The following is a 12,881-nucleotide window of genomic DNA, read 5'->3' on the forward strand; positions in this document are numbered from 1 at the left end:
ATTTGTATGTGTTCCTAGACTTTATATATAAAGTTCTGGTTTAACTGTTCGTATGTGTAAAACTGTGTGAGTTTATTGTCAATATTTGATATTGGGAAGTACAATGAAAGCTTTTATTGTTGTTGTTTTAAGTCTTCCGGGCTTTTGGCTTTTAAGTATGTATGTATTTGTTTGGTGTCCCGTAATTTGACTGGATCTTGCAGTTTCTGTAACTGTTATGAACTAGGATTGCAATCTTAATCAATTACTGATTTCTAGAACAGTTCTTTTATTGGTTTCAGTGCCTTCTGTTTGAGTACTTAAGCACCAGTGCACAAAGAGCTGAGAAGGAGGCACGATCAATAGACGTTGTAAAAGCCTATATTGAAGCCTGATGAGAAGCTTAGGAACTGCAGAAGGAAAAACAAGCTCTTTTGTGATTGGTAGAGTAGTAACGAAAATATTACTGTTAAGTGCTGAACGTCTTGTGGTCTGGGGTGTGTCTTCCTTTTGCATCATCTCATGGAAAATGTTGCATTAGGTACTGTATTCTGTCATGGGTTTTGCCATCTGGAATCACCAGAATGCCAATCTTTTTCAGATAATCACTCCGTTTAGGAGGCTGATACTGTGTGCTGAGAACAGAAAAGAAATGGAGGACTGGATAAGCTCTCTGAAGTCCGTACAGTCCCGGGAACACTATGAGGTAAGTTGAGCTCCCTGTTGGTGCTACCTGCTCCAGCTGAACAGATCAAGCAACAGGACACAGAGCTAGAGTAGCTCACCTTTCTTGGTGTGAAAAGTCTATGTAGTGTCAGGATAAAGCTTCACATTAAGAGCTTGCTACGGGATTCTTGTGATACTTTTGTCTAGAAGTTTGGAGGTAGAGCGAGCTAAGCATCCCTGTGAAAAATCTTATCGCTAACATTGCACTGTCCCCTGTAATGTGGAACGGTAGGTAATTTCAGTCACCGTAGCTGTGTTCTGTACTTGCAAATTTGTCTTAACTTCTCCTTTACTAGACGGCACAGTTTAATGTGGAACATTTCTCAGGGATGCATAACTGGTACGCCTGCTCCCATGCCCGACCCACCTTCTGCAACGTGTGCAGAGAGAGCCTCTCTGGAGTCACTTCTCACGGCCTGTCCTGCGAAGGTAAAATGAATGCTTTCTTCCCTCCTTTTATAATGCTGTGTACACATCTAAATTACCGACAGCTTAAGACAAATAATGATTCTGAAAATAATGAGTTAGCAAAAAGCCCGAAGGGAGAAATCTGTTCACTAGAGTGACTCTCTCTTGGGCAGAGTGGCTACTAATGATATGGCTCACCCTCTTTGTGCTCCAGGTGCCTTTTTCTGACTCATTTCAATAAAATATTTCCTTCTGCTGCAGCTACCAGTTTGAAATGTGCTTGCCTGGGTGGATGGTTTGCAAGGAAAGATAGGATTTCTTTGATTTGCACTTGAAAAATGCAGATGTGTAGCAAAACAGTCTTACTGGTGTGCAGAATCAGCATTCCTCAGGAAAAAAAAAGTCATAATGGTAGTTTCTGCCCCACGTCTATAAAAATTATTAATGCTTAGCTCTGCACTGAGGAGAGGTTTATTGCTTTGAAAATTCTGTCATGCAATGAGGGGGTAGGGATGTTAAATGCCTTTGCAGGTTATGGTTAAACAAATCCAGGAGAAACAAACAGGAGGTGTGACTAAAACTTCAGATTTAAGCTGATCTGGAGAAATGATCTTTTGCAAACAAGTATTTGTAATAAACCTGAAACAGCTTATGTATTTCCTGCTGCAAGTACTCTGAAAAAGCTGTGGTAAGTCTGCTAGTGTTAAAATACAGGAGAAAAGAAAGCATAATTGTGACTTTATGATGTATACGAAATGTAGAGGCAAGTTTTAGTGTCACTTTTTTTGCTATGTATGAAATACTTAATTACAAATAGCTAACTATTCAGAAAGGAGTAACTTATTACTGCATTCAAGGCTTCATTGTTGGATGCATGTCAGCATACTGCAAATGCATTTCTTTTATCAACGCTGTTATGATACTGAAGGTCTGTGTATGATTATGTGCATTAATATTATCAAATACCTCTAGGTAACTAATGGTGCAGTTATCAAGGAACTGTAGAGACCCATTTCATAGAAATTGGAAGTAGCATAGTTACATCCACCTTCTCTGGTATATGTTTTCTGCTGTGTGTAAGTCATTTGGACAATTTTGAAGCAAGTATGGTATTTCCCATGTCTGATACTGGCAGATGGAAGTATTGTATGCTTAGCTAAAATGCAGTTGTATTGCCTCTATGTGCAAGTACACCTATATTTAATCAGGAAAAGGAAAAGAAAGGCTCCTTTCCCTTCATAATGTATTTATCCTTTTGTAAGTTAATATTATAGCTATTTTAGAAGGTTGATTAGTGGGAGTTATTCTTATAAGATCATCAATATTAATGGTCGTAGCTCATCATTTTTCTAAATGTTTTCAAAGTGTGGTTTTAGTGCTTCTAAGTATAGTTCTTATTTCCAAGGGGTTGATGTTAACTTGAAGGAAATTTCCAGATTTGGACTTTGTCACCTGTCTGCATAAGTTATTACAAACTATTGCTACATTTATTCACTTTTCTGGTGCCAATTGATCTTTCATCAGTTCTTACCAATGACTCTTAATGATAGATTGGATTGGCTTCTCCTTTGCCCTCAGTTTCATAAACATTTTTGTCCTGGATTGTTTTAAATATAGATATTATGATATTCATCTATCTCTTAAGAAGTTTACCTCCACTTTCTTCTTAGCTACTAGTTAGTATCTATTTTATCTTTTTTCCCCCCAGTATTTTTAAAAATAAAAGAAGTGCCATTATTATCCATCTAATCTAAATCAGTTGATGGTTGGCTTTTGTCTTGGAATACTCTTACTTCTTCCCCAGTTCCATGGAAACCTGTTCATGTAAAAAGGTACTTCAGTTTGATGCTAGTTCTTCCTCTGAAAATGTTAGGTGACTTGAGATCGTGTTTACTTGCTTCTGTCCTGTGCACTTCTGATGCAGTTGACCATCTATTTTTTACTTGTCCAGTGCTAGCAAATATACATTGTTTGAAAAAATGATGTAGTAGGTATTGAGACTTAATATTCCCCTGACATGTTCTGTTCTACTTTTTCTCATTGCGTCTTTGAAATAAACCTGTTTAAATATTCATGCCTGACGTCTGAAGCCTCCAATGTTGCTTTACTCTGGGAATCCATTTATATCTATACTAAATTCAATTATATGTGTGGTCATTGATCCCGAGCCTCTCTATTATCTCATGTGTTGAAAAGCATGAGAGGCTTCTTCTTGAGAGATATTGAAACTCTTCCTCCTTTCAGTGGTTTGGGTTACTGGCACACCAAGCTATTTTGAAAGTAGCTTGGAGACTTTGTACTCTTTTGGCCTGACTCTTGACTACTAGCTATTGGTAAAAATAAAAAACAGTTTCATTCTAATGTTTTGCAGTTTACGATACTTTGGAAGATTAGTCCTCTGATATTTTATTCTCTTAGATCTGCTGGTCTCCAGCAGCACTACCCAAATGCTTTTTCAAACCTGACTGCACAAGCCTCATTTCTTTTGGAAAGAAGGTGGGTGCCTTCTTTTTTCAGCACCTCTTCCCTTCCAACAGCCTTTGGCAAAAGTTGACCAAAATAATTGCAGGCCACTCTGAGGACACCCCTGTAAGTTTGGTGTAAGCCAGTGTTGGGAAGCAGAGTGCGTTAATGCCTTTAATGCGGGGACTGAATATAGTGTGAACTTACGTCTCTTCAGAAGTCAAGGAATTGATACTTTTGTCAAACTGAAGATGTAAATTCATATCAAACTATCAAACTGGGCTACATTCCTTTAACTGCTAAAAAAAAAAAATTAAATTTATTTGTCCACAGTTGTGCAGTGCTGTTTCTCCCACCAATCTCTTTTTCTATGTCTTCCCAAAAGAAAATGTACTTTTCAAGTGTTGTCTGTGTGTGATGTTGATGAACAAAGATTTTCCTCTAGCTATCTAAAGAAATGATCTTCCTCTACGTTCATCCACAGTCTTTACTAGGACAAGGAGATTAAATATTTGCTTTCGAAATTGTCCCAAACAATCTGAATTAAGTAAGGCTTTTGTTCTTTATGCTCCATAAATGTTTCTGTTATTTAGAGCTTAGCTTGCTTGTAGGCTCAGGAGTCTAAGAGGTCATCAGGTAAAGTTATGAATACATGTAATGCCTTGGTCTATAGGTCTAGATCACTATCTACAGAAACTCTTTCAAAGCTCTTAAGCCTCAATTACTCTGTATTAACACCACTTTTCTGTCCAAGTCTTTGATAGTGGATTGCAGGCTTTTTATACGTATTTTCTTTGTATTGTTTAATTGTCGTGACTGAATCTTGATTGCAGAATATACATAATAAGCTGAAGACTGCAGTTTAAATGAGATGCTTTCCACTATGATGAATTGCACAGACAAAGCAATGTTGAAAGAACACTTGAGGATCATGATTCAAGCAATAATAAAACACGGGGATTAAATTATCTCAGTAATTGCACTTCGTGCACTTGGTCTTCTTTTGTTGACAGAACTCTTTTCTTCTTACCCACTGCACAGGGCATTGCACATATGCTAGTTGGATGTTCATCATTTCCAGGATTTTTGCCACATTTTCTAAAGACTGTAGAGTGAATAGGGAGTGAAGCTACCCAGAAGAGAAAGGACATTCATAAAGAATTAAGCTATAACAAAAAACTTTTATTCTGTATTCTGTATTCTATGCCTTTGCATCACACTATATCCCTCTGTAATCCTGGGAAAATCACGTAAATGATATTTTGGATCAAATCAGTAGCTATATGTTTTTTATTTTCTGGACACCTCAGTTGATAATCCGGGACCTATATTACATCAGTGTTGAATGTTGAGTAGCTGCAGAAATCAACTGAAGCTGTGTTTTGAAGAAGTGCATACAAGATAGATAAAATTGAAAAAACAGGTCTTCATTTCATTCTTGATAACAAAAATTAGTGAACACCATTGTCCTTAAACTCTGCTGGCTTCCCTTACTCCTTTATTTAAATAGGTACAAAACCAAACCCATATTTTGGCAGTACACTGAGAAAATAAAGGTGCATTTTTCAGCATTCAAAAAATGTAGTACTGAACATAATTATTAAACAGAAAGGCTAGAAAGAAATGAATGTTTATGTCTAAAAACAGTGTTCAATTAGCTTTTGTTAAATAAGACAAATACCTGTTGAAGGCTGCTATGAACAAGAGTGTGGTACAGCTGCATACTTGACAAGAATCATCCATTCCGTGAAATGAATGAAGGTCCTCTTCTCAAAAAGAGTATGATCATATAACCGAAGGCTTCACACCTGCATATGGAAGCTAAATTAAAGTTGCATGACTAACTGAATTTTGTGGTCCTCGAGTTTTTAATATGAATATTCTTTTAGTGCTGCCTTTGTAAAATAAATTAATTTAGTTACTGGCATGAAAATAGTAAAAGCTATCAAGAACCTATTGAATTTTATCCTTTATAACAGAAGCATAGTCTGCAACTAGGAGTGAAGTTAGGTTGCTGTTCTCGTATGAATCTCTCCATTTTCCCTGAGGTTTTTCAGTCCTCCATGTGATCATAGTTTTGGAAACAAAACATCAGGTTTCATGGACTGCTCTCCAAGATAAATCCTTCTGTCTCAACAATGTACAGATACCAGCTCAGGGTTCTTCAGATCAATTTCAAGACTTGAGCTTTAGCTTTTGAAGCTGGAAAAGTACAGTCAGAGCTTCTTGGTTTTTGAAGAATACAGATTAGAAAACTCATCATAAAATAGGTGGCAGAGTGGTAACTTTGGCAGGACACGCAATGCCTTTTCCCCAGTGTAACTGAATTAATTGATGGGTGGACAGAATGGAAGGCCTTTGAGACAGAAGTGTTTGTTTGATAGCAAAGATCTCTATTTTGAATGCAAGAGATTCTATGATGACATTCAGTAATGTTGACTTTTCTTCATTATAGATAATAATAGCTGCAGATTTAATCACTGTCTGACAGCAGATGTTGGTGCAACTGTGACAACTGTTCGCTAATTAAGTGGTTCTTTCGGTTGGTTTTCAGAGAGATTGGCTTCATGTTCCAGCTAGAAATATTTACACAGGAAATTAAAAAGTGAAATGGTGTTCTACAAATAGTCTAGATTCTGATGGGCTATTTTTCTCCTTTTCTCATCATTTAAATTTCAGTGGCAAAGTAGTGGCAACTGGTGCTTAGCAACATGCCTGCATGTTTCCAGAAGATTTCAGATATCAGATTAATCCATGAATGTAATCCAGTATCTCCTGAGATAAAAGAAATTAGAGAGTAGCTGTTGAGATTTGATTTGAAATGTCCCTTCTTATACCCCTCTTTCCTGCACAGTGATGTGTTTTTCTTGAAATTTCCACCCGTGCCTTAAGATCACTGTTTCTAGAAATGTTTGTTCATTGCTCAAAATCACATGAATTTTTTGATGATATTGGGGCTGCAGTGGGATGATTTGCAGAAAATCTGGTCTCAGATTTGAATTATACTGTGCCCACAAATCAAACTTCCATTATAGATGGCTGGAATATTGTCCATGGTGTGGCTTTCTGCAGCTCTTCAGATTCTTGGTGTGAATTTGTTCCTGCTTGGCTGAGAGAGCAAAGGGTGAATACAGGGCCCTGAGATCTAGGTGGTAGATGAATAGGGCTTGAAAATTGTTATTTTCTTATGCCTTAATCATTTGGAATTTCCTACTGCCCCTCATCCCTGATATGTTGTACCCAGATCTGCACAGCAAAGACAAATATGTGTCATTTGTGAGTTAAAAGCTGAATTTGATGGCACATCTTCTCCAAAATATTCAAGAGGCAAAACTGCTAAGGCCCAACACGTTGGAAATGCAGCCTTTGTTTCTGCACTTCCCTGACAGCTGAGATTTGAGGCAAGTGGAACCAGCTTGCGTTGGCAAACACACATTATGATGCTGAGCTATTCTGAAAATGCAAGCCTATCCTGTTGGTTGGGAGCTGTGAATGCTGCTTTTTGAAATGGCCAGAGGAGCTGCTGTAAAGCAACGAAACAACTTCTGTTTCCATTTCTTTCTTTGATCTAAACACATACTGTCACATGTCTCCCAGCATAGGGATGATGGCTCTCAAACTCAAATGTCACTTACCTAGTTTGCATTCACTTTTAAAATTGATCTGGCAATAGATCAGTGGAATTAAAATGAGAAATTTATGATTCACAAGACCATTTGTGCCATGGCTTAATGTTTTTAATGGTGGACAAGTGATGGGCCAAAACTTTTGATTGTTTCCTGTCAAATATTTGTTCCAAAGAGACTACTTCTTCTGGTCTGCTGGCTAGTTCTCATAAACCTTTAATGGTCTTTGCTAAAATAATTTATATAATGCACTCTAAACAGAATGATCTCATACACTTCCAGTAAAAAGAAATACACACAGTTTTATGCGTCACTGTGTTTGGGGTAGAAGGATATTGTTAGCTAGTGATACTAATTAAGTGGAATGAAATACAAATAGTTATTAGTTTGTCTGACTGTATTAGACATTTGTGCTGAGTTATTACAGTTAGTGTATTTTTTATACATAATCCAGTAAGAAGTCAGGCCTCTCTTACAGCAACCTCTCGGAAATACTGTAACCACTGGTTGCCTGAATAAATATATCATCACTTAATTCTTCCCCTTCTCAGCTTCTGAGAAAGCCGACACACTGCAGTGTGTAAAAGGGATCCTTTCACCAAAGAAACAGAGCTCCTGAAGAAAAAACTATTCCCAAATGCATTTTCACCACATCTTAAAGATTTAAAACACGTATGTGATTTGTGCCTCTGTAACAACAGAAAGGGCAAAAACATAGAGGTGTGTTAGAAGTACGTTAGTACTACTTGGATCCCTGGAGGCATCCAAGGCCAGGCTGGATGTGGCTCTGGGCAGCCTGGTCTGGTGGTTGGCAACCCTGCACACAGCAGGGGGGTTGAAATTACATGATCATTGTGACCCTTTCCAACTCAGGCCATTCTATGATTCTCTGATTCTATGATATGCTGAGGTCTTTCAAAGCGTGTCTGAAAAACGACCAAGGCTGCATACAGGATCTGTTGCTTCTAAATCCAGTTTAGTGAGTTACAGCTGGTGTGATTATAAACTGAATTTTCTTTTTTGTTAGTTTGTGTCGTGTACAACAGTAAATGACATGTATTTGGCTGTCTTATGGAATATCTCTGTTTAGTTTTTTTAGGACGTGTATCACTGGAATCCAACAAATAACCCTGTTTACATCTTCATGTGTGTCTTGCAGTGTGTAAGTTTAAAGCACATAAAAGATGCGCTGTCAGAGCAACAAATAACTGCAAATGGACTACATTAGCCTCCATTGGAAAAGATATCATAGAAGATGAAGATGGTGTAAGTACTATTCTTATTTACAGTACTTTCCAGTAGCTGGTTCTTAATGGAAAAAATGGCTAAGCATAGAAATGTTGTCATGAGACCCATTGAACTAATGGTACGTGGCCATATTTCCAAACACTTTTCAAAGATTATCATGGTATTTAAAACAAAATGTTGTATTTCTTTCTTACAAGAGAAGCTTAATGTCTGTGGACACCAGATTGAATGCGTGGTACAAGATTTTAAAGACCACATGCAGAGAAACTGAAGGTGAAGAATTGCTCTGAGGATTTCCTACTGCTCTTAAGCAAGAGTGGTATTTTACACCATTACCAAGCTGTTTTGGCAATCTATTTTGTGTCCTCCTTACTGATAGCTGTTCCTCAGGAGGTCTGTTTGGAATTAATACTAAATTGCACACCTAGGAATTTCTTTTAATGCACAAGTTATTATTGCTGGGACAGCAAGCGCACAGAGAACAGCTTTGTCCTCAACCCAGAGGCTGCTTATAGAGCTGTGACTTACCAGTCTTGGACAACTGAGCTGGTACATAAAGCCACATACATACTCTGCTCTCCTGCCTGTTCTTCTGAATTTTAGTTATTGTGATGGGTTTGTGCTACGTAGTCTGTATTAAATGACTGGGTACATATTTGTTTTAGAGAATCTCTATATTTAACTGCCTCATTGTTTTGTGCTAGTTGTAGCATAGTGTCACAAATAGTTGAGTGAGAAGTGTTTCCCTTCTTTTACTACAAGATGTGGTTTAGTAGCTTAGTGGTAGTAATGGTGGTAGGAGGACGGTTGGACTAGATGATCTTGTAGGTCCTTTCCAATCTTGTGATTCTATGATTCTATGATTCAGCTGCCACACTTTCTACCTATCCTGGGCTGTTTCATAGCCTAACCTATGAAACAGCAGCACAGCCCATTTTGATAGCAGTTGCCTACCGAGACTCAATGTCACTTCGCTTACTTTGCCATTTTTCTGATGAAAAGATAGAGCTGTGGAAGTACTTATAGTTCACCTGTAATTGAGAGACAAAAGCTGTGATTTCTGCATCTGGATGTTTAACTTGTATGGCTACTTCTTCACAGATAGCTATGCCTCACCAATGGTTAGAGGGTAATTTGCCCGTCAGTGCCAAATGCGCAGTCTGCGACAAGACCTGTGGCAGTGTTTTACGCCTACAAGATTGGAAGTGCCTTTGGTGTAAAGCTATGGTAGGTACCACATCCAAGTGCCTAAGATTTTGCCAGCCCTGTTACCTGCCATTGTTTTTACTTTTTCATTTCATTACTGTGCTTTTAGATTAAGTAGGGAGAGGCAGCTTATGCAAACTCAGGTCTTCCTAACATTCAACATTTCTCATGACTGTCCTACTTCTTTTGCTTAATATTTAATACGCCCACAAATGCAGTTTTCTTTAATAGGTGTTATCCAGTGTGATTTCTCTGTCTTCTCCTAACTGATAACTGTGGAGGTTCAGATGCCTGTTCTGTATGCATAATAAACATATGTTAACTTTTTTGTCTCTTTCATAACAGTTAATTTGCATTTATCTTCAACAATTTTACTGCAAGACTCTTGATGTTCTCTTCTTTAATACACTTGGTAGACTGCTGACTGAAATTCTATGACAATGCAATTGCTTTCTCCCCCAGAATATAATTTTTTCTTCTTTTTTTTAGCCTGTCTAAAAAGAATGCTATGTGTGTTAGAATCTATATATATGCTAAATTATAGAACTGAGAAGTCAGCAGATTTTTTATTCTTAAGGCTCTCAGCATATACATGTCTAAGGCTCTGTGTGTTGGCAGTGGAAAGTGCTTGGCATCTCCGGAGGTGATTTGCAATTAGATGAATTACAGTGCCTTCCATATGTGTGATTTTCCAATAGCTATGGAAGAAGACAATATAGCATATATTTTATGGGACACTGGATATGTTTTCAGCTGGTTTGGCTGGCTTGTTCATCTTCCAGAATATTCAAGTGAACTGCAAGTATGGAGCAATAGCTTTGCTTGTGCAGAGTGTGCCTGCTCCCCTCAGTATAGATGCTGGCTGCTGGGAATTTGGTCCTAACTTGCTAGGGGATGGAGGTAAGCCATTCAATTGAAAGGACAATTTATATCTGCCATAGGAGTAGTCAGAGATGAAGTTTTCCAAACTTACATTTTGTGGAATGTGTAACCAGCTTTTGTGGTTAAAGACTCGCGTATTTTTGTACGGTCTCTCTTCACCAAATTGTTAAATTTTAGTCTGGTTTTGTTCCACAGATACTCTTATCTGTTGTAGTTCCACCACTGTAGATTAGGGAAATCATTTTTTGTTTGTTTTCTAGGTTCACACTGCGTGTAAGGATCTGTACCCTCGTAAATGTCCACTTGGCCAATGTAAGGTATCGATCATACCTCCAACAGCACTAAACAGTATAGACTCTGATGGTACGTAGTATTGTAGCGTGTTCAGTGGTAGCTCTGGACTTGCAATGACTACTGCATTCTGTTTGACTAAGCAAGGCTAAAATCCCTGAGTTGAACGAGCGAATGTTGTCTTCACAGTTAGAGAACAGTGCAGTTTCCCATGTAGGTTTTTAGAGGGTTATTTATACAGAAAATTTTTTAAAAGTTTTAAAAGTTACCCTGATAGAAATTTTCTCCATTTTAATTTATGACTCTTAGAAATTTTTCAACTGAATAGTCCTTAGTTAAAGCAATCCAATGCCTGCCTGACATGCAACCCTTGTAGAATGAGCTCTCAAATTCAGATAACTTTGCTTGATACTACTGAATGTAAGCTAGCTGAATGGCTCCAATGCAACAGTTGCCTTATCAGGCTAATGAGCAGAATGACTTATGTGGTCCCTCCAAACATCTTTCAAATAAAAGTAAGAATCCTGCAACACACTGATAAAGAAACTCAGCAAACATTTAGAACTCAGAGGTGTTCTTTGATGTCTCGGAATATATAAGCAGTGGGAGACTGTCCTTAAAGGCAGGGAATCAAATGAATGCAAACTGTCATGAAATCCAACAGCTTTCTTTCTATAACTCATGTTGATGCTGAATGAGATCAGCAAATTTAATACAGTTTAATGATTTTTACTGTATGAAGATAATATAAGTCATTGTTTATGCTGTCTATGATCACTCTTTGCTATTTATTTGCTATTTGGTCTCCAGATCAGAGCACCATTCTACTATCTGTTATTCATGATAACAAGATTGTTCTATATTTGAAATTATTTTTCTTGGCACTATAATAAAATAGACAAATTTTATTTAAAATTATACATTATGACAATGTGGAATTACAGTAGCATCCTTTAATGGCATTTTTTAATGTATAGCTTTAGTATTTATTTTAGGCAATAAAAATGGCACAGTTATTCTAATATTGCGTGAAATAAATGTCAACACCTACACCTGTGATGTCTGATTTTGAAGTGTTGCTGAGAAAGCACTACGTCCATGGAATGTTTATGTTATCAAGAAGTATCAAGAAGTGTCCATTAGTGCCTATTGAGACTCTTATTGAGAGTCTGCTGTAATCATTTAAGACCTATGTTGATATTAATAACCTGTAATCAATACTGAAGGCCTGCTGTTCAATGAGCCTGTTATAATTAATAATCTAACTTCAGCCCCCTAAAAAGTTCTCATGTGAAGAGAAACTGAATATGATAAGCTTTAAAATCTGTGAGCATTCCTAGAAAATTCAGGCTTGGATGATCCAATTCAAGCCAGTAAAGAAAAATCAGATGAAAAACCACACAGTTCCAGCTGAAATATGTATTTAATTCTGTGATAACCTGTGAAGAGATTTGAGCAGTATGCTCAAATCTGGTTTGCTGCGGAACAAAATAAAGCTATTGTCTTCAGGATTTTACTGAATACAGACACTGAAAGTATTAGAGAGAAAAAAAATGAGCTGGTAAATCTTGAGCAATTACATTTTCCTTGCAGGGCTAATATTCAGTTTAGCATTTACACAATGCATGATAAAATGTACTTCTTTTGTCTTTCATTCCTTTCTTCCTCTTTCCCATGATTTCTTTTTGTGTTGTTCATATTAGAAAGCCTTATTTATTTCATTCTTTCTAACTATGTTTGCAGGTTTCTGGAAAGCCACATGCCCGCCATCCTGTGCCAGTCCTCTTTTAGTTTTTGTTAACTCAAAGAGTGGAGACAATCAGGGAGTAAAGTTTCTTCGTCGATTCAAACAGTCGTTAAATCCAGCTCAGGTGTTCGATTTAATGAATGGAGGACCTCACTTAGGGTAATGACCTTGGAAATCTTGAGCCATCCTTTCTGCGAGGGAATTTAGTGCAAAGCATAGCATTGTGTTGTCCCCTCATTGCAGTAATTCTATTGCCAATATCCAGCATGTGACTTCCTATTTAAGATTTACAGTAGATAACAGAG

General features: G+C 37.4%; 1 protein-coding gene across 1 annotated transcript in view; it reads left to right on the forward strand.

Moving 5' to 3' along the window:
• Positions 1-12,881, forward strand: part of DGKH (diacylglycerol kinase eta) — a 163,174-nt gene that overhangs the window by 99,525 nt on the left and 50,768 nt on the right. The window contains 6 exon segments of the mRNA XM_048932685.1: positions 581-685; positions 1,002-1,134; positions 8,362-8,468; positions 9,552-9,677; positions 10,799-10,901; positions 12,573-12,735. Coding sequence (XP_048788642.1) covers positions 581-685; positions 1,002-1,134; positions 8,362-8,468; positions 9,552-9,677; positions 10,799-10,901; positions 12,573-12,735 — 737 coding nt within the window.

Source organism: Lagopus muta, chromosome 1, assembly GCF_023343835.1.
Source record: "Lagopus muta isolate bLagMut1 chromosome 1, bLagMut1 primary, whole genome shotgun sequence".
Lineage (NCBI taxonomy): Eukaryota > Metazoa > Chordata > Aves > Galliformes > Phasianidae > Lagopus > Lagopus muta.